At 43.3% G+C, this 27,994-nt stretch overlaps 1 protein-coding gene across 1 annotated transcript; it reads left to right on the plus strand.

Annotated features, from left to right (window-relative positions):
* xrn2 (5'-3' exoribonuclease 2) lies at positions 1 to 27,897 on the plus strand. Its single transcript, XM_061091655.1, has 31 exons — positions 1 to 216; positions 1,158 to 1,285; positions 1,406 to 1,517; positions 1,639 to 1,750; positions 2,006 to 2,064; positions 2,182 to 2,271; positions 2,502 to 2,574; positions 2,669 to 2,719; positions 2,855 to 3,012; positions 3,140 to 3,214; positions 3,337 to 3,470; positions 4,502 to 4,559; positions 4,658 to 4,765; positions 4,889 to 4,933; positions 5,071 to 5,205; positions 5,523 to 5,567; positions 6,766 to 6,857; positions 8,051 to 8,186; positions 11,253 to 11,360; positions 11,787 to 11,876; positions 11,992 to 12,064; positions 12,195 to 12,278; positions 12,403 to 12,500; positions 12,957 to 13,036; positions 13,131 to 13,187; positions 13,853 to 13,921; positions 14,109 to 14,237; positions 16,216 to 16,334; positions 23,857 to 23,917; positions 26,071 to 26,326; positions 27,542 to 27,897. Exons 1-31 carry the CDS (start codon positions 142 to 144, stop codon positions 27,602 to 27,604), a joined length of 2,973 nt encoding a protein of 990 aa, XP_060947638.1. The 5' UTR covers positions 1 to 141; the 3' UTR covers positions 27,605 to 27,897.
* The last annotated feature ends 97 nt before the right edge of the window (positions 27,898 to 27,994 follow it).

Genomic DNA, 27,994 nt, shown 5'->3' on the forward strand with positions numbered 1-27,994 from the left:
CCAACGGCCATGAGCAGGAGCATGTAGCCGCTGCGTTGCACTGGAAAACAACAAAGTATCGTGTTTTAACTGAGCTATTTTAACTGTTTCGTACGAGTGCATGTTTTTATAACCCCTCGGCTCACAGACTACTCACAGGAAATGGGAGTCCCGGCGTTTTTCCGATGGCTGAGCCGGAAGTACGCGTCGATCGTTGTTCACTGTGTGGAGGAGAAGGTACGTGTTAGCATGTTAGCATGTAAGCTAGCAGCACAGCTAGCGTTCCCCCCCCGCTGAATTAAAGCTTTTGAGTTTCAGGGTTTGACTCGTTAAGATGTTTTTATTTTATTTCTCTGGTTCTCGAAGCTGATTCTTCCGCGACTTGTTTCGCGTTGAAGTTTCTGGTTCGTCACGAATTCGCTTCGGGGGAAACAGCGGAAGTGTTCGGACCTCAGCGTGTAAACAAATCCGCTCCGGACGTCACACAGACACGTGCAAAGACCCACAACCTATTGTGTTGTGTTGAAGTGTGTCTTATAAACACCGGAAACCCAAATCTAATTGTAGTAGGTTTTACTGTAGGCACGTTTATTCAGTCTGGATTTCACAAGCACATATATTTGTTGTGAGGGGGGGGGGCGTGTGTGTGTTTTTGTTTGTTTGTCTCTTTTCTTGTAACGTGTTATTCTGTGAATTGCAATTTCCAAACTACTGCCTTGTGTTGAATGTTAACACAACCTGCGTGTTGTCAGAACACAACCACACAACCAGGGCGGGAAAAGCCTTCAGCAGCTGCCACGTGTGTTCAGTGATTTATTACTGACTCTGTGTCTGAAGCAGAACTTCATATTTCAACAGTGGATGAATTGGCTAAATATATTTTAATTTGAACCCCAGAGCAGAATGATATATTAAGCCGTCCATATTTTTAATGGGTCAAATTAGTTTGGGCTGGATAATATGGCCAATCTTTCTATTACATTATTTATTTCAAAGGCATTTTTAAAAACCCTTTATGAACAGAGAATGACAAACGCACAATTAACAAATAGGTCATGGGTCAAAATGCATCAAGTTCCAGATGGTTCCAGACCTTGAGAACTTATTATTTCAGAGGAAAGCCAAGTGTGAGTCTGAGAAGTGAGTGAATTTGTGTGTTCTGCTTTTTGCCTCCGCAGGGGAAAGAATGTAACGGAGTGCGTATTCCCGTGGACACGACCAAGCCCAACCCCAACGAGGTGGAGTTCGACAACTTGTACCTGGACATGAACGGGATCATTCACCCGTGTTCACATCCAGAGGACAGGTGAGCCAGATGTTCAAACCAGGGCCTGTGTGCAGAACTAGAGCCCAGTGGAGGTGGATTTAGGGGGGTGGATACAGATATTATTATATATAGTAAATAACATTTCCCATATTTTAACAGACCCGCTCCCAAAAATGAAGATGAGATGATGGTCCTCATTTTCGAGTACATCGACCGGCTGTTTAATATCGTGCGGCCCCGGAGAGTTCTTTACATGGCCATCGATGGAGTGGTGAGTAGCTCCCAGGACCACACACCTGCTTACGACTCCTTTTCATATGAAACATCTGCCAAACACTCATCTTCCCCAATAAATAGATAAAAATCTGATTGATGTCTTTGAATCTCACCAGGCTCCACGTGCCAAAATGAACCAGCAGCGCTCTCGGCGTTTCCGTGCCTCCAAAGAAGGAGTGGAGCTGACGGATGAGAAGAATCGCATGAGAGAGGAGATCATCGAGAGAGGTTTGTGTTCCACATCTCTCAGCATGTCCCTCACATTATATTATGAATAATAACTTATGGGTTCATTGGGAGCTTTTGACAGATCCAGGCTTTGAAAACACAGCTGCTGTACTTGGTTCATTTTATAATTTCGTTTTATAAGAATCCATCTCTTGCTCTTAGTAATTTCATCGGTTTCATAGATTATAAAATGTTTTCTGTTTATCTTTATTGTCATTGTCACCTAACTTGATTTTTTTTATTGCTCTTCTTCAGGTGGTTATGTTCCACCTGAGCAGATTAAGGAGAGATTTGACAGCAACTGCATCACCCCAGTAAGTTTAATACATTATTTTTTTTGTCAATTTTGATCTATTATCTGTACCTGTAAGAACAAATCACTGAACTTCTCTGTGAAGAACCTGTGATGGAATTCTTTCTTCTCTCTCTAGGGAACAGAGTTCATGGACAACCTGGCGCAGTGTCTCCGGTACTACGTCGCAGACCGACTCACCAACGATCCCGGATGGAAGAACGTCACAGTGAGTGAACCTGCTGACCTTTGACCCCATTTCAGACACACACAGAAACATTACCAGTAGTTTCTTGTTGTTTTCAAGAAGTTTCTAAATAAAACAGGTGATCAGAAGATATAGAAATAACTTCCATAGTTCAACTTGATGATATATTTCAGTTTGGAGCTCCTGGCTGACGACATGTTGGACCCGGGTTAAGTGTTGATGTAGAAAGTCATGGTCTGTTTCTGCTGCAGGTCATCTTGTCTGATGCCAGTGTTCCAGGAGAAGGTGAACACAAGATTATGGACTACATCAGGAAACAGAGAGGTACAGCATATTAAAGCACATGTAATGTAGCAGCACACACACAAACACACTGTCAGAAACATCCTTAACTAATGTTTGTGATTCACTTTTACAGCTCAACCCCACCACGACCCCAACACACACCACTGCCTGTGTGGAGCCGATGGTGAGACTTAAAATCCAGCGTCTGAAATGTAGAACCAGAGGAAATAAGACAAATAATAACCCAGTGTTTTCAGACAGACGTAAACTGGTCTCATTGTTCATTACTACGTCTCTTTTCCATGTTGTCACTGATCAGCTGACCTGATCATGTTGGGCCTGGCCACACACGAGCCAAACTTCACCATCATCCGAGAGGAGTTCAAACCCAACAAGCCGCGGCCCTGTGCGCTCTGCAACCAGATGGGACACGAAATCAAAGACTGTCAGGGGGCGGCCAGAGAGAAACAGGGAGAGGTGAGGGTTCAGACGTGTGGGACTGGTGCATCTTCACCTATACTACACACACACACACACACACACACACACACACGTGTATACAGTCAGGACAAAGAGTAAATGTATGAACCATTTCCTCTTTCAGCACGATGAGTTCGCTGACACGATGCCGGTGGCTGAGCAGGAGTTCATATTCATCAGACTGTGTGTGCTGCGGGAGGTTGGTTCACTTGTTCATGTTCCTGTGTGAATCTTCTTATTTCATTAAGTATATGAGCAGCTGTTTGTCATGTTTCTTAAACCAGAACCAACTAGTTAAATTTCCTCCTTTCCTGTTTCCAGTACCTGGCCAGAGAGCTGACCATGCCCAGCCTGCCGTTCCCCTTCGACTTTGAGAGGAGCATCGACGACTGGGTCTTCATGTGCTTCTTTGTTGGAAACGACTTTCTGCCTCATCTGCCGTCCTTAGAAATCAGGTGAGCTTCAGGAGGAGTCTTTGTGCCAATTAGGTTCAATGTTGGAAAACGTGGAATCCGTTATGTCGGTTGGTTTAGATCGGTCTAAAATGAATACTATTAGTACAATTATTCTGTTAACAGCAGAAGAGAAGGTCTCTGTCTTCTACCTCATCGTTCTATATGTTCACAGTGGTGGAGTTACGTTTTGCTCTGTGCAGTGAAATAATGCAGAGTTGCTGGAGAAGAACATAGAACAATTTTAATATCTCAAAAACTAAAATATGAGCATGTAAATACCTCATTCAGCGTAAAGAGAATGTTTCCATGTTTAGAAATCTTTTGGATCAATGTGTTTTTTGTGTTTATTGATGTCAAACGTGTCAATTTATTGAATTTTGGTTTATTTAAACACAATTTCAGTACTTTTATCATTTATTATGGTTAATTGACTTACAGAACGCTTTAGCTGAGGCTCTACAGATTATAGAGATATGAAGGATTTTCAGATTCTTAAAGAAATGACCTCACAGGAATACAAACAACCAACATAATCTATGGCAGCTCTCTCTATTTGAAATGCAGGAACTCTTCAGTAGTGGGGTTTAATAAATCTACTTCTGCAGCTACAGGTTTTCCTCTGTGTGTGATCTGAATTATTCCATGTGCAGAAGCTGCAGCTCTCCTTCAGCAGGTTAATTGCAGGACGGTTGTTTTGTTTTAGACATCGCAGGTGTTTTCTCTACTGTCTATAGAAGACTGGTTGATTACTCACTTTCACTGTAATCCCTCCACCACTTCACTCTGACCTGCGACACCGATCAGCCTGAAGTCCGGCGGAGAGGGTCGGCTCCCGTTGTTCCGTTTCACCTCTCGTCTTTATTTGCACAAAGATGAAATGTTGGGTGATTGCCTGCCAGCGCGGCCGGTGATGTCACAACATTTCTAGCTGCTGTTGAAGATAAATTGCTGTTTGGTCTCAGCTCAATTTCCCATCCTGATTAACCATTTCAATCTACACTGAATGACTTGAATTGTCCACTGTGTTTCAGAGAGGGAGCCATAGATCGGCTGGTCGGCATCTACAAAGACGTTGTACAAAAAACAGGAGTGAGTACCATCACTATTCTGAACTCTGCAAACAACTGGCAGAACAGAAACTGCGTGAAGAGAAACATAGGCCACTGCTGAACTAATTTATTCTCTAGGGCTACCTGACGGAGAACGGCTACGTCAAGCTGGAGCGAGTGGAGCTGATCATGTCGGCGGTGGGCGTCGCCGAGGACAACATCTTCAAGAAGCGCAAAGAGGACGATGTGAGTTCTGCTGCTCGGCTGATTCTCCAGAGTCCAGATAGAGAATGAAAATGTTTTCATCTGTCTCCTGTGAAGTCTTTGTATCACAAACACAATCATATGATCACATCTTCTGTCTTGTAGGAAGGCTTCAAGAGAAGAATGAAGGAGAAAAAAAAGAGGATGAAGGTGCGTGAAACAGACGGAGAACGAGGAGGATTCTCTTCTTTGATCCAAAGTCGATACAAATCATTGATAATATAAACCTGCAGGGTACTTCACACAGATCCTCATTGCCTGGTGTGTTTCTCTCCGTGTTTCTAAAGGCGGAGAAGAATCGCGCCCCTGCCTACCTGACCACTGGTCAGTTTGCCCCACAGGCCCTGGGGCGAAGAGACCGACCCGATGCCGTCCAGAACGCACGCCACCAGGCCTACGACATGAGAATGCAACCCAACAAGGTACGACAGGGTCCCAGGGTACAGGTCATCAGCGGTTCCTGCGCGGACAGAGCTTAGTTTACTTGCTCAATGTTCAGTTTACGATCAAACAATTTCTAGTAACACACATTCTGATCACTCGTGTCATACATCAATCACACTGATTATTTGTGGCAGAAGAAGTGGATGCTAGGAACAGAATCTGAGTTTTCCGCTTTAGCGTCATTAAGTGTTTTGGCCTTGTTGTTCAGGCCGACCTTCAGGGTCATTTGGGGCTAAAGGTAAATCTGACGATAAAAGAAAAACGGTCACAATAGGTGTTTCTGTTTTTCCTCCAGGATGCTGCTCAGTCTCTGAAGGCCATGATGAAGAATGGAGGCAACGTAAGTCCTTGGAGAAAAGACATTTACTGTACAGACACATACAGAAGTAGAAGTCACTCAGTAGAGCTCTTAACCTTAAAGTCCCTAAAATCTGCACCTAAACTGTTTGGACACATTTCTACAACATGTAAGATTCACATAAACTCCTGAGGCACTTTATCTCCGCTACACGTTGGTGCTTGTTACAGGTTCGTAGCCTTTTTTATTTACTGTGAATCCTGAACCATATTTAACCACCTTTTTAAGACGTGAGTTTGACTTTTTTTAACCGAATCCTATTTCCAGTGAGTTAGACGAGATCTTACCAACAGAATTCAAACTGTATCATCTGCTTCAGATTCATTTTCATAGTTTCCTGTGATTCCCTGAAGCATGTAATTGTTTTACACCTGAAGCTGGCGAGCTTCTTAGACATGCACACGTCAGATCTGGGCTCAGAATGTGTTCTTTGTTGGTTATTAGAGGAAGATTGAGCTCATCTTGTTTTTAAACCGATATATTTATATCGTTAAATTTAACGCTAAAGGTCTTTGATCGATTCAGCATTTAGGAAATATAATGACTTCATTCTTTAACACTTCAACTTTCCACCAGACAATTTAATCTCCGTTCTTCAAAATTGTCCCTCGGCTGATTCACGTTTTTAACACTATCACCTTTTCTTATGGATATTTCAGGTTTGACAGTATTTGTGTTGGGCCGACCTGTTTGAATGTGGAAGCTGCCTTCAGCTCAGTTCATGGTCATGTTTCTGTTTAACGTGAATCTTACGCTGTTGAATTCTCTGTCCGGGTATAGTGTTAAATAAATCTGCACACAGCAGGAGGCCATGCATTAGCACATGAATGAAAGAAACCAAAGGTTAAGGTTTTTATTCATCTACTTTCTGCCCTCGATCAGATTATTTCATAGAAACTTTTTAATACACACAGCAGGAGATACAGATCCATAAGGATATCAACAGTGACTTAATGTTCTGAATTTGCTTCTGCACACAACAACAATGGATTTGAAACAAAGAATTCTGTTTCTTTGTCGTAATGAATTCTTAAGATTGACCATTTCATTCGTTTTTTGAATTGTGTACTACTTAGGATGATTATCACCTTTAATCTTTGGTCAATACTTGTAGTTTTACGCCATTTAAATGTTTGTGTTTAGTGTATTTGTTTTCTAAATGTGTTGTCGCCCTGTCCAGTCTTCTGCAGGACCCAGTGACGCAGACGGCAGGGGAGTGAAGAGGAAAGCCGAGGACAGCGACAGCGAGCCGGAGCCTGAGGACAACGTCAGGTAAACGAGGGGTTCACAGTGGAGGAGCAAGATGGACGTGTTGGACGTTTTTTATCAGCTTCAAAGTGTTTACAAAATACACAGTAAAAATGAAGGTCACGTTCTTGACCCATTTACTGATTAGCCCATAAAAATCAAACAATATGAGTCTTTCACGTCTTTGCTAAACCATTAAAAAACATTCTGACCCTAAACATTCAATCAAAGCAGCAAATGTACTGTTTCAAACTGGGCGATGATTGTCTGCCTGCACAGTGAGAACATGTTAAACAACTGCACGAGCCAAGAACTAAAATCATCAGCTGTAAATGAGACGGATCCACGGTTGTGTTTGTTCTGTGAAGCTGCTGTTGTCTGAGATTGTTTTAAAACAATAAGAATTCTCATTTGACTGAGAACACTTAGCAGCCAATACATCTTTTTAAAAATAAGCTCGGACAGACACTTGGAGCCTGTGCTGACGAAGCTGTTAATGTTCTTTTATGAATATTTAGTTGTATATGTTATTAAAATGCCTTAAAAGTGAATCTTTACAGATCAGTTTCAATCGCTGATGATGTCCTTAAATAAAAGAAGCAAAGAGATTCATTAATGCCTCAGCGCTGCAGGACAAGCTGTTTAACTCTGTGCCCCCCCCCACCCCTCCCTCTGCACCTGATTAATATGGAAAGCAGCAACATTCGAGTAAATTCCTCTGTGACGCACTTGTCAAAGCTGCTAAATCCATCGGGCTAAATTGGTATTCATGGAGGCTTTCCTCTCAGGAGCGAGCGCTCCCCCGCGGGCGACTCCGAGGATCCACGGCACAGATGCTGGACGGCCTTGATTATCTGTGCAGAACGCCCCCCCCCCCACCCAGTTTACCAAGAAGTCAAAGCCATTACACTATTCCAGGAAGTTATGTCGTTTTTTTTCAACCTATAGATGAACAGAGCAGCATCGTGAATTTTGATTTATTTACACCATAACCTCCAATGTAAATAGGGAGTATTGAATCTTAAAGCCAGTGTGAAAACTGTCAAATTCAAAACCATGTGAAGTTCTTGCTCCTTTATGGTGCCGTGATTCAGGCAGATCTATTTAAATCGCACATTAAAAACAACAAAGTATGAAGTCATGATGTAGTTTTCATTCCAGGACAGTGAAGACGTCTTTCTCAGTTTATCAATGAGTTGTGTCCACGTGTCCTGCAGGTTGTGGGAGGACGGCTGGAAGCAGAGATACTACAAGACCAAGTTTGACGTGGCCGTTTCAGATGATGATTTCAGGAAGAGGGTGGTGAAGTCGTACGTGGAGGGTCTCTGCTGGGTGCTGCGCTACTACTACCAGGTCAGTGACGCTCTGCTTCCTGACCGTGAAAACCCACAACTGTGTTTTTATTGTGATTCACGCTGCAGACGAATACTCACACAGAACTCAGGGTTTGGATTCATCTGTATTAAAGCTGCTTGATTCCAAAGACACTGATCAGCTGCTGCAGGAAGTTACTGAGCCACATCTTTGAAAGTCTATGTTTTAATGGATAAATGTAAAGTAAACCACTTAACTCCAAAGCATTGATTTTATATAAACATGGATGTAGACTCCGGGTTGGGAAAGTGAAGCTAAAGCCTAAAGTGCCTGGAATGACCAGCAGGGGGCGACTCCACTGGTAGTTTCTATAGAAAATGACTCTACTTCTCACTTTATAACGTCAGTTTTGTCTCAGTCTCTAGTTTCAAGTCTTCAATGCAGCTGATGTGCATTAAGTAAATTATGATCATTTAGAGTCAATTAGACCGTAAAGCATTACCACAGTATGATTGACAGCTAGTACCATCCAATAGGTGTCAGGTGTAGGTGGGCGTGTCCTCAAGCTCCCAGTGAGCCTCCACCCCCTGCTCCTCCAAATATGGTTACTTCTATTTTTTTTAAAAACAAGATGGCGTTGAACAAAGTGTTGCTGGATGATGTCACAGTTGATATTCCAAAGTGGCGACTGAAACAAGGAAACCCACTTAAAAAACATTATTGAGAAAACACGTTTAATGGTTGACGAGTGTTTTTGGGGGAGCAACCGTTTTTATTTTCCTTCTAAATAGTCAAGAACACTTTATTGTGGAGTAGTTGAACCTCATGTTCCTCCCAGTGGGCTCATATCTCCAGTGACTGTTTGCAGTGTGATTATTCACTAAATCGTTTTGCTGTTGTAAAATATTGATCTTTATCTTGAAATGAAATAATCAGCGGTGGGCCCTCTCCAGAAGAGCCGGGGCGTCTCCGGCTGAGCCGCTGGGATTTGCTCGGGCTGATTGTTCTCTCCGGCTGTTCTCGCTCGGCGTTGACTCTGCACGCTCGCCAATCCAAAGCCCGTCTCACGGGGCCGCTCTGGATGAATTCATTAGCGGGCCCTCGACGGGCCGGGGACGTGTCTGCTCTGAGCCGCCACACGTTCACGCTTCTGTGCGCCATCGCAGAGTTATGATCAAACACACCTCATCAAATCATCCAGGAACAGAGAGCAGGCTTCATCCAAAACACCAAAAAGAGCCAGAGCAAGAGATCCACACTTTGTTTCTGAGTCTCTAATAGTCAGATCCCGTGTTCTTTCACTAAAAGTATTAATACGATTGGAAAAAATCTATTTTCTGATTATTCATCTTTGACAGTAAAACTTTACAATATTGTGTGTGTAGTAGAATCCGATTTATCGTGACTGATAAGCAGCGATATAAACGTCTATTTTGACGGAATAAAAAATGCAGATACGATTTATTGGATTGGATTCAATTTATTGTACACAGAGTACAAGTACAGAGGCAACGAAATGTAAAACAGTTACTATATACATATGCATATATGTGTGTGTGTGTTTGTGTGTGTGTGTGTGTGTGTGTGTGTTTTGGACGGGTTCATGGTCTTTGACCCTCGCAGGCCACAGTCACAAATGAGTTTCCCATCGAGACAAAACACGTCGTCATATTACCATAAATGATCTGTGCGATTATTTTAATGTGGAGACCGGAGCCTCTTCCACCTTTTATCATGGTAAAGTCCCATATTATCATTTGAATGACCATCTTTGATAATAGAGTGTTGGGCTTTGAAAGGAGATTGGCTGAGATGTGAAGATTGGTGGATTTATCAGAGGTGGTTTGTGGGAAGTGAAGGTCGTTCTTTGGTGTGAGGCGTGTTTGCTCAGGAAGGATAAGTGGTCAAAACGCTGGATCTGCCGGGTTAGATTTTTTTAAATACACAAACAAATATATATGTGTATATATATATATTTATATCGTCCAATGTAAACATTAAAAAATTAGAGCTGAGAAAGGGAATTAATTTTAGAGTTTCAGCTTCAGTCTTCTAGTATCTGGATAGATTTCTGCTCCTGTGAAGCGACAACAGAGAGAAGTAACATTTAGTCGTCGCAGCAGGACTTTCTGATTGGAACACGTCGTGTGATCGGGATTCAGGATGTAAAGGTTTTTAAATGTCAGATTGGATTTGAAGATTTGTGCTGCAGTGGAAGTTTAGTGAGAAAAAAGGGCAAAGAAAATCTTTTTCATTACATTTCCTCGTCGTGTTTTAATGTTTGTTTAGTCTCTCCAGCTTCTTAGTCCGGTCGTTCCCTTGAGTCTTACACCCAGAATGATCTGTAGCAAAAAGACAAGAACGCTGAGTCGGCACCAGGCATCAATGAAAAAACTGAATCCTGAACTAATGTTAATTATCCGTTAATTCGGTTGTAGTTTTATCTCATTGTCCAAACACACAAAACACGTTTCTGGCACATTTCCTCTGCTGCAAGAATCTAAAAAACACCAACTCGTCTGTTCTGATGCAAACGGAGATGACATTAGATTTAAAATTTAATTCAAATCCTTTTTAATTGCTTATTTAATTCATGGTAACTAATAACTTCTTCTTATATTTATTTGTTGATGTAAAGATATCTCTCCTGTCGTGAGTTGTTTTATAAAGATCCTGGGGAACGCTTGTCCTTCTCCTCACACTCTTGAAGCTGCTTCATCTTAAAAACATTTATTTAAATAGCCTCTGTTTCAGTATCGTTTAATTCATCAATTAATCTGCAGATTAGTTTCTATATTGATTATTTTGTGTGTAAAACATAAAACAGTCAAAGTCTGTCACTGTTTCCTAAAGGCTATAAAATAAACCATTAATCAATCAGAATAGTTTCTGATAAATTATCTATCCATCAAATTATCAACCAGGCTAATTATTACAGCTATTATACAATAAACTTGCCAGGAAGTGAACAGATTAACTGAAATGGAGAAGTTGTAGGTAGAACTTGGACACATGTATAAATGTTTCTCTGCACTGTTAACCCCAAACATTCAAAACTGATTGAAATCCAGTAGAGTCAATGATTGTTTCTGTGCTGCTCTACAGGGCTGTGCCTCCTGGAAGTGGTACTTCCCCTTCCATTACGCCCCGTTCGCCTCCGACTTCAAAGACATCAAAGAGATGTTCACCGATTTCGAGACAAACACCAAACCGGTAAGAAGAAGCAAAACCTTCTCTCTCTCCACCGCCTGCTTCTCTTCTTCTCTTGCTTCATCTCTTCTCATTGAAGGTTTAGGGTTTTCGTTTTTTAAACATGCTGAATATGTTGCACCCGTCAGATGCCAGTTTATTCACTTGACTTCAGGTCATTTAGTGTCAATCATCCATGACAGGTGAGCACTTTTATTATAGAGATATGACAACAGAATCTTTATATTTAAAGGGATAAACTGGTGAAGTTAAAAAGTGTCACAATATAATCTGCTGTTGACTTAACGAAGAACATGAGGCAGTAAAGATTTTATTTGTGCAGGATGTGTGTTGTCAGGGGTATGATTATGTATGAGATTATCTCTTTTGACCCTTTTATTAAAGGCTTGTTTGAGTGTGTAAATAACTCGTGTGTTGTGTTATCTGCAGTTTAAGCCACTGGAACAGCTGATGGGAGTGTTTCCTGCTGCCAGCGGCAACTTCCTGCCTGACACATGGCGGAACCTCATGAGCAGCCCGGTACGTGAGATGAGCTGCAGAGAGATCTGTCTCGTAAAGCTCTTAAAGGATCGAGTCGACTCCTCCTCTTCCAAGTCAACTCTTCATCTCAACTCTTCTTCTTCTTTTGACACAGGAGTCTTCCATCATTGACTTCTACCCCGACGACTTCGCCATCGATCTCAACGGCAAGAAATACGCTTGGCAAGGTGAGTCACCGTCCTGCTGATGAGGCCGATTCCAGCGCCGGGTCGAGATATCTCTGACTTGTTCACATCCCAGGAAATGAGCGCTGGTCTGAGCTTCTTATTTATTCTGTAAATGTGCTTCCTCTTGCAGGTGTGGCCTTGTTACCCTTTGTGGATGAACGTCGGTTGAGGTCGGCTCTGGCGGACGTCTACGCAGACCTCTCAACTGAGGAAGGTGAGCAGCACTGAGCCTACGATCATAACAGACTTGATCCCTTTTGTTTTTCAGTCTTTTCCTCTTCTCTTCCTATTTGTCAAGCCACTCGTCTTCTCTCATCACCGTCTCTTCTCTCTTGCAGTGAAAAGAAACAGTCTGGGAAGCGACGTGTTGTTTCTCAGCAAATCTCACCCGCTGTTCGACTTCATCCATGAACTCTACCGCACTGAAGCTCAGGAGGTAACCAAACTCCACATTAGATCCAGCACATTTTCACATTTAACCCATACAACCCTATATATACACACACACACACACAGTCAGCTGCTTTGTCAGCTGAACCCTTCTGTAACTACAGTTTCCTTCTCTGAGATCTAGAGAAAACATCTGCGTCACTTTGCTCTGTCACTCTGCTGCAGATGTGTCTTGTTGTTTTGCAGGTGTTGTCTGAGTTGGAGTTTGTCATGTTGATTATCTGTGAACCAAAGTGGGGGAGGTTGTTTTTAATAATCAAAAAGCAGCAGAACAACAGCACAGGAAGTAAATCTTCAAACATTTGATCAGATTTGAGTCAAACTGGGCGACAGACGCTTCATTCAAACACACTCTGGTCACCTTGAGGCGTTTTTCACAATCAATGATCGAATGAAGTGTAAATGTCGATCTGGATCCAGACTGTAGCTTTGTCTCCTTTAGGCCACTGAGATCCCTGCAGAGCTGTGTCATGGAATCCAAGGTGAATTAAATCTCGATGACAACCCGATTCTCCCAGATAGGTAAGAAACGCCTCTTTATTATCTTTTTGATTTACATATTCTCCCAATTATTCAACAAGCAACTTCACCTGATTTGTTCGTATTAATTCTCCAGCACCGTGACGTCGCCCATCCCGACGCTGAGGGACATTTCAGTGAACAGCTCGATCGGGTAAGAACTGTCGACCTTTCATAGACTGTGAAGGAAGATGCATGACACAGCTGCCAAATCTAAAGCCCTCATTAACGCCCCCCTGGTGGCTGGCTGCAGTATAGGTCTTAAACACCACCTTCTCCATGTTAGCAGATGGGACATGGGCCGAGATAATACAAATACTCTAAACGAATGCTTCTCAAAGATGTTTTCTGTAATTTTAGGTCGTTTTTCTCATAAAAGTGTTTCTATGCCAAACACGTGTAACATGATCTCAAATTGATTGAAAAAGACAATGTAAAACATGCTGGTTTGTTGTTATTTCTTTTTTAATTTAAATATATATCGATGTTTTGCTTTTTTTTCACGCGCTTAATCTTGACAGATTTAGTAAACGAATAATTGTAATTATATTTATTACGGTGTCAGACTGAGCATCACTGCTATTTCAAGCTTATAACTGTGTTTTACTATCTGGATTTTAATGAATCTTTTATTCACACAACAAACAACATTTCATTTCACCAGCGGAGGTTCAAGTTATTCTGAGGCTGAAGAGACGTTCAGGAACATTAAGGAAACAAAAAAACAGCCCTCGACTTTAAACATCATAAACTTAAGATCTCTGTGTGGAAGTGGAGATTTGTCCCTTTTTAAACACGTGATTTTCCTCTTGTTTCCAGAGTGAAGTTCAAGGATCCGCAGTTCGCAGAAGGCTTCGTGTTCAAGGCGGTTCTCCTGCCTGAAGCCAAGTGAGTTTCTTCTGTTCATGAAAGGTTTAAGACCCCTTAGTTTCAGTGTTTCCTGCCGGCCTCCAGTGAATCCAACAGACGCATCGACCTCTTCTCTGTCATTTAGGCCGATAAACGTTTTATATATTTTCACACAACTATCTTTCCCAGTGCAGCTTTAACTCTGTTTATGTTTGTTGCTCCTCAGGATGCCCACTAAGGTCCTGAAACCAGGCGACTGGGAGAGAGGGAACAGGGAACCATGGCGACCGCAGACCGGCTTCAACCAGAACAGGCAGAAGGCTAACCTGGACCAGTCGGGCTTCAGAGCTCTGGGGTGAGTGGATTCAAACTCACGAGAGTCTTATCTATTTACACTCAGGGTCTGAAACTGTGTTGTTAATCTCAGAGTAGTCAAGAGAGTCAATTGTTTCAGTATTGCAGCTTCATGAGAAACAACACAACCAATCTGTACATTCCGAAATGAATTCCTTTGTCACATCACCACCCTCACGTTATGTTTTATTTTGAAAGTCCCAGAAGTTTGTCCGATCCGTTGCTCTTAAAATAGTAATTTATCTTCTTGAATTAGGATCAATAGAGCCACAGAAATGTCTAAAACTCAGTGAGTCATGACTTCAGAGAACAGAGGATCACATTGACTTGCATTAGAGGCAAAGACGAGCAGTAAATTACTGACAGAGCCGTTAAAAACTGTAAAAAAAAATCACTCAAACCTCCACACATGTATAAAAAGCCCTGGAAAAAACCCAGAGATTCTGGTGAGGAGAATTTAAAAATGTGTTTAAATGTTTGAACCCCCCCACACACACACAAACGTTCCCCATTAACCGGCCGTCCTTGATTATGATCGGAGCTCTCTCTCTCCACACGTTGATATTATCATTAAGGAAATGTGAATAATTGAACATCTGGCTCCGTCCGACTGTAGCGTGTGGGGGAATTAATTATGCACAGATTTGAAAGAACGCAAGAAATTCAAATTTCTTTTTCCTGCTGCTGAACGAAGGCAGTGATGTGCCTTGATGGTTCGAACAGGCAGCTGCTGGGAGGACGCTGAGCAGGAAGTCCTGCAGCCGCTCGGTTTGTTTGTTTGTTTTGATTTTGAATCAAATAGCATGTGTTGTGCAGAGCGTCAGGGCAGCCGCCTGATTACAGGCACCGAGAAAAGTTTATATTCTATGATTTACCCCCTTGTGTGGTTCTAGCTGCAGGACTGACGTAAGTTGAGCGGTTGTTTGGGGTTTTAGTAATTTAAGGGAGTTTATGATGATGGAAAAGTTGCTGCAGTTTTGTGTTTTTCTAGTAAGAACTGACGCCTGATCAATCTGATGTCTCCAGATTCTTAAAAAGTCTCAAATTACATAAAAATGGTAGAAAACTTGGTTCGGGACGTTTCCTGTAGTTAGTGTTTGTGAAGCAGCAGCAGCAGGTTGTCGGGTCCGACTCGTTCACAACAGCAGGAACATTCAGGCGAGGGGCGGAGCCTGTAGAGCAGCAGGAGGCGGGACATGTCGTCAGATCAGTGTTGTTGTTTACAGCTCGTCCACGTCTGTTCTCTGTAACTCTGGTGAGTTGGTTCCATCTCCTGTGAGAAGAACTGACTGAGTCTCAATCAGCTCCAGTTGAAGAGTGAAGCTGAACTGAGATCAGTTAAAAAGACCAACAGAGTGAATCACCACCTGTGGCTGCAGGGGGCGCTGTTGCTCAGGAACACTTACATGATGTTGCTTTAATATTTTATTTGTTCACGTGTATTGTTTGCTCCTAAATTAGCATCAAGCTAATTAACACATTTATTAATTAAGCCTTAAGCACTGAGACGCTCCTCATCAGGACAAGGAGGATTTGATTTGATTGAAACAACTTTAATCACCTTTTGATTGACACAGTAAATATTGTTTTGTGCTGGGAGGAAAAACAACAACAGACACTTAATGAAACAAACAAAGCTCTTAAGAAAAAGGTGATAACGTCGCATTTCACTGCACAAACTCGAAAGCTGATGGAGACGACGTGTTATTAGATCCTCTGTGTTTTCTGTTTGGCCTACAAACTTGAAACTGGCCTTTTAGTGTCAATGGTCTTAATTTTAACATAATGAATTGGCTGTGAAGAACTTTGATGGAGGGGGCGGAGCTGGACTCTTTATCCAGAGTTGTGTGGAGTGTTCTGGAGTCTCTGCCCTGATGTGTCAGAGGGAGACGAGCATGGTTGTGCACAGATGATCGTGTGTTGAAGGGTTCTGTCGTTGTGAATTAGATTTCACAGCTCGGCTTCTTGTCTTCCTGCAGGCACAGCATGAACAGAAACCAGCGCGGTGGAGGAGGACAGTACAGCAGCGCGGCGCCGCCCAACAGCTACCAAGGAAACTACCGAGCTCCACACAGCGGCGGCCATCAGCCTTTCCAACGTAAGAACACACACACACACACACGGCTAACATAGAGACTTGTGGAAACACTGCCCGGCCCAGACGATCTGTTTTAGTCTAGATGAGTCGTTCTCTTCCTGATTGGTTCTCATCGGTCACATGACTCAACCACCAGCAGTGAAGACAAAGCGCCGCTAACACTCGGTAACAGTTCCGCCTCCAAAGTGACGTGTTGTCGCCCTCACGCTCTCACAACATCAGATAAAAGCAAAGCACCTTCACAACTCCTCTAAAGAGTCGTATTTGGTGTTTTTATCTTCCTACCTTTCAGATGAAAGATTTGTAAGTGGACGTACTCAAACTGTGGCGGTCACAGAGGAAGTGTGATTCAACGCTGTGACCTTGTACTGAACAATGCTACTCGTAACATCAGTCCTTTTAAAATTCAGCCCAAACGTTCTATTCATGACCGGTGGAAAGACATTTTCAATAAGGACCTGAAGCAAGAGACAAGTCGCCGTGAACCTTCGCTGTTCTTGAGATTTATCGTAGCAAAGTATTTTTGCTTCCTTTTCCAAATCCAACAGAAACACCAATATAGTGAAATCTCATTCAGTTGCACCGTTTGTCAGAATCTCACAACTGTTCATCCGCCTGGATTTGTCTTCATACCTCAGTGACCCTGAAGGAAGCAGAGGGACACGGTAAAAAGACAAAATAAAATAACAAGTAGGTTTTGCTCTGTGTTAAAGAGAGAATCCAGTGTAATTTAGAATAAATCAAAAGTAAATTAATGTAGAAACATAAACCATTTGATATTTGAAGACATGCGTCGACCATAGACTGAATATAATGGACAGACTCAGGGTCCAGAAAGTGAAGCCAATGCAGAACTGCCTTAAAACCAGTAGGGGGCGACTCCACTGGAAGTTTCTTTTGCAAGTGACTCTTCTTCTCACTTTGTAACGTCAGTAAACATTCAGGAGTTTATGTTTCAGTTTCTAGTTTCAAGTCTTCTTCAAACAGCTGATGTTCATTTAATGAATTATGATCATTAAGAGTCAAATGGACCACAAAGCACCCAATGAGTGCAGGTGGGCGTGACCTCTACCTCTCAGTCAGGCTCCGCCCCCTACTCATCAAAATATGGTTACTTCTTGTTTCATAAAACTCAGATGGCGCTGGAGAAGATGTCCAACCAACAACAGCTCACTGGGTCACGGTGGGTTGATGAACAATTATCATCACCTGCTGCGAATTTACACATTAATTGTAATTAATTAGGTGGACGTGTGGTTAAAAAGTTCCTGAGTGTTCGTGGTCGAGCGGCTCGTCACACACGAGAGAGAATCTGTCTCCCGGCTCCTCCTCACGCTCGGCTCCGGCCTCCTGCTCCTCCACCAGCTCTCCTCCAGTTTGACTTTCATCTGCCAATTTGCAAGCGGATGAATAATCTCCCCCCCGCCCGCTGATGGCGTGCGGGGGAGTCGCGGCCAATGTGGTGGCACTTGATGCAAATGGGGTATTTTGGCTCCTCCAGATCGCAGCAGCACCCCCCCCCCCCCCCCCTCTGCCGCTCGTTCTTAATGTTAAACTTTCCAATTAGCCGTTCAGGACGTCGTCTTTTTTAATCTCGCTCGCTCTATATTTTTCCCGGCGTTCATGAGGAAAGAGTTCTTTTTAAAGAGGAGAATCAGTGCAAATCTCCACGTGGCTCAGCTGTGATTCTCTCCTGTTTCTGGTGGGATTTATTTTATCAGCTCAAGTATCTGGAACAGAAACGTGTCAGGGTAGCGTTGATATTTTTATTTGATTTCTGCTGATTTCTGTAAATTTAAAGTTCTGGACCTTTTGACTTTTTTCATCAGTGACGAATGTCGAGAGCTAAATTGTGGTTTAAATTTAAATTTATCTCTGAAATTATCCAACATTTTAACAGAACAAATGACTCCGGGAATTTTCGGATTCATCAGGACTCAAACAGATTTAACGTTGACCGAGTGTAATGTTCTCGCCTCTGGTGACGTGATGATCAGGAGGCGTCGGCCTTCTCCTGCAGCCGGAGGCCTCAGACTTTGCTTTTGTCCACATTCCACTTTCTCAGGGCCGGTCCTCTGCTCGGGCAGTAATCACCACTGGGCCTTTTGTGATTTTTGCAGCGGGGGGGTTGGTAGCTGATTAGCATTGTGGGAGCCCGGGGCAGTAATGAGACTGTGGAGTGGCTCTGCTGGACACAGTGGCCCCTCTGATGAAAGCGTCCGGGACCATCCCAGTTGATTGGGTGTGTGATGCGCTCTGAAGAGGGTTGAAACCAAAGTTAACTTTGTCCTTTGACGGCGCGGCTACCTCCTGCGGTGATGTGTCAACACGCTGCCTCACAAACAGGCTGCCGGGCTTTGTGACCAGGGCCGGACCAGCTGGGCTTTAATAACCAGCCGGGGACTCTCTGCTGGCGGCCATTATTGTCTTTACACACAGTGACACCAGATTTAAACCAGGGCAGCAAAGTAACGGTTCTGTGCAGCGACCACAGCGGTCGATAAGCCTCAAAGTCTTCAGCCACTTGAGAGAAACCACTGCAGATAGAAGCTGCTCGGTCCGACCGGAGAGGAGACGTCACACACGTCGTCTCAGAGACAACTGGAGGTTTCATCTCTCTGCTGTTTATGGAATGTCCTGTAAAACATATTTACAGTTTTTAAAAAATATCAATGATGTTCTGATCAAGAGACGGTTGAACTTTTTTCTCACAGCAGATTAATTTGCAGGTGAATTAGTTTCACTTTGCTTGTTCGGTGTGAAACTCACTGATTTAATCTCAGCAGAGAAAATACTTAAATTTATGTTTTAAAGAAGGTTATAAAACAACCATAACTCAACACTCATCATTTAATTAGTGCCAGACTGATTCATCTGATAGGAGTCAGAGAATATTCAATTGCCTTTTTATTTCGAGTAAAAACCTTTTTTAAGTTCAGTTTAAACTTAAACTTTGAGTCAAAGTTTATTTACTTAATTCAGGTTCATGTCTTTGTTTGATTTGATAACGACACATTAGGAATCTTTAACTCTAACTTATCAGTCGAGGACAATTTAACTCCCTAATATCTGTTCCCACAGAATCCACATGGGTGGGGGTGTATCAACACTAATTATGTTGTGATTAAAAACAACAAACTAGTAAAGGAGTGGGTTTAACTTCTGCACTTTTTTACCAAACACAATCTGTCTACAACGTTTCGTTCTTCATCACAGTCGTAGATCTTTGTTTGTCTTTCATCAACAGATTTCAGACATTGTTTCTACAATGTTCTCGTTGAATTTCTCCTGATGGTTGTGTTCATGGAATTAAACATCTCTGCCTTTTTAAAAAGTTTGGCTGAAATGAAACCGACTGAACAAAGAGGCTGTAATTCATTTCAAAGATCTGAACCTCCTCTAAAATTGCTGATTGATTTGTGAGGATCGTTGGAAGCTGATGAAGTTCTGTTGGTCGCCTCTGTCCTCGGACCTGAGGCGACCGGAGACACTGTCCTGCCTCTGTCCTCGGACCTGAGCCGACCGGAGACACTGTCCTGCCTCTGTCCTCGGACCTGAGCCGACTGGAGACACAGTCCTGCCTCTGTCCTCGGACCTGAGCCGACCGGAGACACTGTCCTGCCTCTGTCCTCGGACCTGAGCCGACCGGAGACACTGTCCTGCCTCTGTCCTCGGACCTGAGCCGACCGGAGACACTGTCCTGCCTCTGTCCTCGGACCTGAGGCGACCGGAGACACTGTCCTGCCTCTGTCCTCGGACCTGAGCCGACCGGAGACACTGTCCTGCCTCTGTCCTCGGACCTGAGCCGACTGGAGACACAGTCCTGCCTCTGTCCTCGGACCTGAGCCGACCGCAGACACTGTCCTGCCTCTGTCCTCGGACCTGAGCCGACCGGAGACACTGTCCTGCCTCTGTCCTCGGACCTGAGCCGACCGGAGACACTGTCCTGCCTCTGTCCTCGGACCTGAGCCGACTGGAGACACAGTCCTGCCTCTGTCCTCGGACCTGAGGCGACCGGAGACACTGTCCTGCCTCTGTCCTCGGACCTGAGCCGACCGGAGACACTGTCCTGCCTCTGTCCTCGGACCTGAGCCGACCGGAGACACTGTCCTGCCTCTGTCCTCGGACCTGAGGCGACCGGAGACACTGTCCTGCCTCTGTCCTGGGACCTGAGCCGACCGGAGACACTGTCCTGCCTCTGTCCTCGGACCTGAGCCGACCGGAGACACTGTCCTGCCTCTGTCCTCGGACCTGAGGCGACCGGAGACACTGTCCTGCCTCTGTCCTCGGACCTGAGCCGACCTGGAGACACTGTCCTGCCTCTGTCCTCGGACCTGAGCCGACCGGAGACACTGTCCTGCCTCTGTCCTCGGACCTGAGCCGACCGGAGACACTGTCCTGCCTCTGTCCTCGGACCTGAGCCGACTGGAGACACTGTCCTGCCTCTGTCCTCGGACCTGAGCCGACCGGAGACACTGTCCTGCCTCTGTCCTCGGACCTGAGCCGACTGGAGACACTGTCCTGCCTCTGTCCTCGGACCTGAGCCGACTGGAGACACTGTCCTGCCTCTGTCCTCGGACCTGAGCCGACTGGAGACACTGTCCTGCCTCTGTCCTCGGACCTGAGCCGACCGGAGACACTGTCCTGCCTCTGTCCTCGGACCTGAGCCGACCGGAGACACTGTCCTGCCTCTGTCCTCGGACCTGAGCCGACCGGAGACACTGTCCTGCCTCTGTCCTCGGACCTGAGGCGACTGGAGACACTGTCCTGCCTCTGTCCTCGGACCTGAGCCGACCGGAGACACTGTCCTGCCTCTGTCCTCGGACCTGAGGCGACTGGAGACACTGTCCTGCCTCTGTCCTCGGACCTGAGCCGACCGGAGACACTGTCCTGCCTCTGTCCTCGGACCTGAGGCGACTGGAGACACTGTCCTGCCTCTGTCCTCGGACCTGAGCCGACTGGAGACACTGTCCTGCCTCTGTCCTCGGACCTGAGCCGACTGAGGACACTGTCCTGCCTCTGTCCTCGGACCTGAGCCGACCGGAGCTGAGTCAAACAGTCGCTGAACTAATTGAAACGAGCTAGAGAGACGTTTAGTGGTTTAGCGCGGTTGTAATCCCGGCATTAATACAGTGGACACAGCGTCTTTTAAGGATTTAAAGCGTAATCCTTTGTTGGCTTTTGTCCGGCGCAGACTGGAGGTCTATACACTTTCAGATCATTGTTAATTAAGGAGATTGACAGGTGTCCACTTGTAATTCTCTCTTTTGAGTCATCGCTGCCGACGAGCAAGAGAAGAGCAGGACGTTGTGATGTTATAATTGGAGCCCGACTGGGTGGTCCACTTAAAGTTTGTTGGCGGAGGAGATAATCAAACATGAAAACTGAATGACAAAAACAAAATGATAATGTGGCGACAGCGGTCCGCCTGCTGGCTGCTAATTGTGTGATTCTAGTCGCTTCAGCAGAAAGCTACTGGAATATTTCCCTCTTGACTTCCTGTTACTTTCTCGGGTCATAAACAGCTCATTTTGAGTTTGATCTTTTGTTTCAGTGATTTGTTTGGAGTTTGATAATGATTCTGAAAAGCAGTCGTCAACAAGAATCTCTGAAATATGTTCAACATGTATAATAATGGGATAAAGGGTCTTTTATCAATTGCTCCAACATGATCCAGGCTCCTTGTCTTTGATCTTATAAAAAAATTAGTCATAACAGTACTTGATTTCACATTAATATAGAGTTTTTTTCTTTTATTTTACATTTTCATATGAAACAAAAAGTTTCAGTGTCACATTATTGTCATTTAGGAGCAAACACGTTAAGTAATTAACAAATTATAAACATAGCACAGACGATATGTTTTCAGTTATAATCAAATAATGTTCTTTGCTAATTTGTGTAAAATGGATCAGGTTTGATGCCTTTGATGTTGTTAGCGTGTTAGCTTGTTAGCAGTGTCTCTTCTGAACCCGCCTCTCTGACCTGAACAGTAAACCTCACCTGCAGTAAGAGACGCTAATAAAGAGCTGCGGCTGGAAACTGGACAATCGGTTGTTGTTGTTGTTGTTGTTGTGAACACACTTTAGTTTATATTGACAACATCACGTTGATGTGTCCCAGTCCACGATGCTGCTGCTGCTGCTACGAAGGCTTGGTCCAGTTTGTTAGATTCCACCAAGTTTATTAATCTTGAACGCATCATGCGTCTCAGCCTGAACGCTGCTGGAGCCTCGAGACACGACCCGTGAGATCAGAGGAAGTTCTCCAGAGACATGAACAGAGAGAGATGGTTGGAATACTTTGATCCCCAGTTTTTATTATTCACTCCTCAAAAATCTGCCGGAGCCTTGGCCCTGAAACACAAAACCAACGAGAGAGATTCAGACGTGAAATAATAAACTGCTCCACATTGTGATAAATTAAAAACCTTTGGTAAATTTATTACAAGGAGAAAGTTAATTTTTATTTAATTTTGTGTTGTTGAAGGGAGGATGTATTTCAAAATCCAAGTATTTAAATCTATGGCCTAATCTATGGCAGTGTTGGTGTTTTTATTTGAGAACCTGCAACAAATTTTTTTAGCAATTGCCAAAGATATTTCTCTATTAATGAATCAAGTGATTAACAGTTGATAATAAGCATAATTATTTCAGAGGTAAACATGTGAGATCGCCGGCTGCTGTGAGTTTTTCATGGTTTTAAATCCCGTTTCCACTCGGACGTCTCCTCAGGTCTGTTGATATGAACCTCCGGGTCCTTCTCACCCCCCCCCCCCCCCCACCCTGAGCCCAGCCACTCAGCCGGCCTGCCCCTATAAACAAACAAGTCCGCAGCTCGCAGCTGGTCATCGCCTTGGCAACAGTGGATCTGGAAGAAGCTGTTCGCCCCTCTCTTTTTTTTTAAGTGTGTCTTTGTGAAGGGCTCGCAGCGATGGAACCGCGGCACTTGAGGCGTCCACAATGCTGCCGGCTGAATGCTTATTTCATTTTCTGAACAAAAATGCAAATGTGTCGCTGCCGCTCTCTCCGTCCCACCTCCCTCTCCACCTCCGCACGCCGCCGTGGTTTGACGTTTTGAAAGAACTTAATTTTCTCATGACAACGGATTTGTTCTGTATCCGTGACAAAAAATGAAACAGTTGGTATTTTTTCTTTCTTCTGTTAATCTGTGGAGGTGACGGCTGACGTGGACGGGGTTAATTAGTCTCAGCGTTTAATGTCAAATCTGCTTCTAAACACTCACATCTGAGGATTTCTTAAGGTTTTAAATGATAGAAAAGTCCAATCAGAATGAAACACTTTCTTTATTATCATTTTTTCAAGGATTTGAGGCGACTCGCATGTAAAGGTTTGAAGTAAAACAAAAGAAATAACATCTAAAACCCTTTTCCTGCTGCATGTACCCAGGCTGTGGTCTGTCCTCGGAGCCCCGAGCTGCTTCTGTGGAAGAACAAGAGGAAGGAACTTTCAACTCGGCTCCTCACAACCACTTCTAACATGTGGTCTTTTGTTCTGTGCAGATTCCAGGCAGAACAGTTTGCTGGGAGCCCCTCCCTCCTCGTACCAGTCCCAGTATCCAAGGTGAGTCCACAGGTTTCCCTCAGGAGATGAGTTCATGGTTAACGTGGCAACATTCACCTCTGAGCTTCATCTCTTCCTGTGAGACGTTAGAACACAGGTTTTAAAAAAAGTGGAGAATTATATCAGTTTTGTTGTATTTTGCCCTTTTTAAAGTAGACATGTTTTTTAAAATAAAGCTCCGCCTCCTTCCCTCTCGGCTTCCCTCTGAGTGTTTCTCTCTGCTCTGGCCGGTCGAGCTCCTGTGAATTAAACATGTGGAGAATCTGCTCTGTGGTTATTTCAGCTCATCTCCATTTAAATCCCTCCGCAGATTTCCTTCCTTTTCACTCGAGCACTCTGCCTTCCTCTGTCGAGAGGCGTCACCGCCGCTGAATTAAGATTTTTTCCCTGTCGCTTTAAAACAAATTTCTCTCGAGGAGGTTTGTGCAACTTAATGAGGCGTCACTAATGCAGTCGAGGCCGCGGCGCTAACCGCCCGGCCGCCGCAGCGTCCCAAAGACCAGCTATTGATTCTGTCTCCAAAAGTCCCAATCAGGTTCTGTGGTTGAACTGCTCAGGCCCATTGTGGCTCGGTGTCAGCAGGTCACTGGTTATTAGCAGCGAGTGGACACAGTTTCTTTAGCAGCTCGGGAGCGGAGCAGATGAAATGCAGGAGGAACTTGGCGAGTGGGGATTACGGATTCCAGCGCCCGGTTAAGTCCGGCTCTGGTCTGAGTGTGACATGGTTCAGTAATGAGGGATGGCGCTGCCGCTCTCACTTCTTTGTTCCTGAGAAGAGACTTTTAATATCAGCGCCGGGTTGACACATTGTCCGGTGGCGGTTTGAAGGCGCCTCGCTGCGGCGGCTCAACGCCGGCTCCCACGGGCGCAGCGTGGCGCCTCCATGAGGGACGAGCGTGATCCCGGCCTTATGAGAATATGGTTCATCTCATATCGGCTCTTTGATGTTCGGGCCGCTCGGCGTCTCTGAGGAGAAGACGCTTTGTCTCGTTGAGAACTCGATCCCTCGGCAAACGCAAGTCGATGAGGGTTTTACGGAGGTCACTTCAGAGCCGGAGGAGGAGCCACTTCACGAAGTTCAGCAGTTTTATCTCTGCTGATTGTTGTGGATGAATCTAAATAAAACTTTCTATATTCGATCAATGAATAAATGCTCAAAACAAAAACGAATTAAGGTTCATAGAGAGTAATAAATAATGAGGGGATAAAAGTTTACTTATTTGACCAAACACTTCCTGATTTAAATAAATCACTGAATATTTTATTATTTTTTAGGGTTTATTGTAACGATTATTTTCAATATCTAATTAATTGTTTCATGAAATAGATTGAAAATGTAAGTTTGATTAATATGAGGACACATAAATATATTAACTTTGCTGTGATATAAAACGAATAATAAGTTATCAGCAGCCTCTCTGATTTTGAGTATTTTTTTATTCAAGCTTCTCTTATCAATATTATTTTGTCGTTTTCTATGATCAATGTCTTTGGGTTTGAGGCTGTTAATCATGAGGAATGTTTCAACCTCACTTTTCTTATCATTGATCAAACTAATTAAATCAAAAATGAATCGTTTTAATTGATAATTATAATAATATTATTAATAATAATAATAATAATATACAATTTTAGTTGCAGCCTTAAATCTAATGAAATTAAAGCCACAGAGATTTGAGTCAAGATATTTTGATTCAGATTATGATGTTGATTTATTTAAAGTTTCAACTCCAGGTTATTTTTTCTGGCTTCTTGTTAAAAACAAATTATAACTTGAATATTTTCTTGGCATCAGATTTTGGATTAAAGACGACTTTTTATTTGTGGAGGACAAATTTAATAAACTATGATGAACATTTTTTTTGTGAAACTTTATTCTCAGCAGCTTGAAAAAGTAATGAAACTATTTGTTGACGTTTTGTGGGTTTTAATAACAAACTCATTCTTGTAATTTAAACAGTTTAAGTGTTTTTAACTTTTATTTCCTGTTTCTTAACGATAACGTGAGGTTCAAATATTCACTGATGTTTCAGTTTGAAGATCAGCTTCTTCTCAAGATCTTTAAATCCACTTCAGACTGAAACGCGGCCTGAAGCCCAGAGAACGTTTGTTGAAGTCGTGTTTCAGGAACTTTGTTGTGTTCTCGTCTCCAGGAACCAGCAGCAGCAGCAGCAGCAGTCGTACGGCGGAGGCGGCGGGGGGGGGGGTCACGGCTGGGATCGGACCATGCAGTCGCAGCAGTCGGCGTATCAGCAGAACATGAACCGCGGGCGGGGGGGCGGCGGCGGTACCGGCGGCAGCAGCCAGGGCAGCTACCAGCAGCGCTACGACAACCGCAGAGAGGACTGGAGCGAGCGCAGGGACGAGCGCCGGGACGCCTGGGGGGGGCAGCAGCAGCAGCAGCAGCAGGTACAGAACCTCACTCTGTGACATCATTAAAACATCGCTATGTGGGCGGAGCTGGAGTTTCTGATTGGTCAGGTTGTAATTTCAAACCTTAAAAGTTTAGTAAAACAACCTCAGAACTTCTGTTCTTCATTAATCTTACACTTAACTAAATGTTAAAGGCCTAAAGAAAATGTGAATTTTCATCTGTGTTTTGGGAATTTAATTCATTGAGATTGTAAAAAATATCCGTGACCCTAAAAAATATTTATTTTAAAAAATGCCTAGAAGTTTATAGATGTATGAATTTTAACTCCAGTCACATAAACGACCATCAATCAAAAAACCCCAAAAATATAATGAATAAATTCCGCAGAGCTAAAACCAACAAATATTTTGAGTTCATAAATATCTCAAACAATTAATCTACTGTTACAAGATTCTGGTGATTAATTGTTTTGCTGTTTGTAAATGTGAAGCTGCAGCATTTAGGTTTTGATCAGACACAGAAACTCCAATAAAACCCAACAGAATATTTTAATCACCACATATGTTCACATCCTTTCATACTTTGATTTTGAAATGACGATTATTTAGCATTTTGTCAACTTTCAGATGTTTTTGCTTCCTCAGAATTATTATTTTGTGTTTGTGTCAGATTCTGAACCGAAGATGAAAGAAACCGTTCCACACATTTATCTGAACTCGTCTGTTTCTCTTCAGTTTGGACTGAGAATAAAATTCAGATGTTTTATTCTAAAACTTATAAATCAGCCTGTTTTTATTTTTAATAATTTGAGGGGGTGGTGCCGATGCATTAAAGGGTCGCTTCACACAAATCACACAGAACTCGTCTCCTTTGTGTATTTCTGTCCGTGGGTTTTATTTCCACTTTGTGTTCCTGTCGGTGTTTCTAATCAGTACTTTTTCTTTTTTGGTTTATATTTTGTTTTATCTAACTTCTTTCCTTGAATGGGCATGAATAGTTTGTAAATTAACAAAACAACAAAGGTTGTTGATTTGAGAGCAGAATTCATTATTGTTCATTTTAATTCTTGTATTTTTAGGCCATAGATTTAAATACTTGGATTTTGAAATACATCCTCCCTTCAACAACACAAAATTAAATAAAATTAAATTTCTCCTTGTTATAAATTTACCAGAGGTTTTTAATTTATCATAATGTGGAGCAGTTTATTATTTCACGTCTGAATCTCTCTCGTTGGTTTTGTGTTTCAGGGCCAAGGCTCCGGCAGAGGTTACCCCCCCCCTCCTCCGGCCAGGAGACAGAACTGGAATTAGACCGGAAACTAGCGATGGACTGTTGGGACGGGGACGGGGAACTTTTTAGGAGAAACTTGTTTTTCATTGTATTGTCTTCTACAATTGTTTTTTTTTTTTCCTTTTTATCCTACTTTCAAAAAAACAACTTCTTGTGTAACTTGTGATTTTTAAGAGAAACCGCCTGTCAACTGAAAACAAGTGAGTCCGGGACAAAGTGTCCTGCTGTGTTTAATTTTGAGAGAAATCTCCAAAACAGTCCATGTGTTTTACCTTAGAGATAAAATGATGAAATAAAAGAATATCAAGATCAAGAGATTTTTTTATTTGTTTAGGAAAATAAGCTGATTTAATTTTCAAAGAGGGAAACGTAGATTTTAATCTCTCACAGTTGTTGCAGGTTTAACTGCG

This window comes from Limanda limanda, chromosome 18 (assembly GCF_963576545.1).
Source record: "Limanda limanda chromosome 18, fLimLim1.1, whole genome shotgun sequence".
NCBI classification, from domain to species: Eukaryota; Metazoa; Chordata; class Actinopteri; order Pleuronectiformes; family Pleuronectidae; genus Limanda; species Limanda limanda.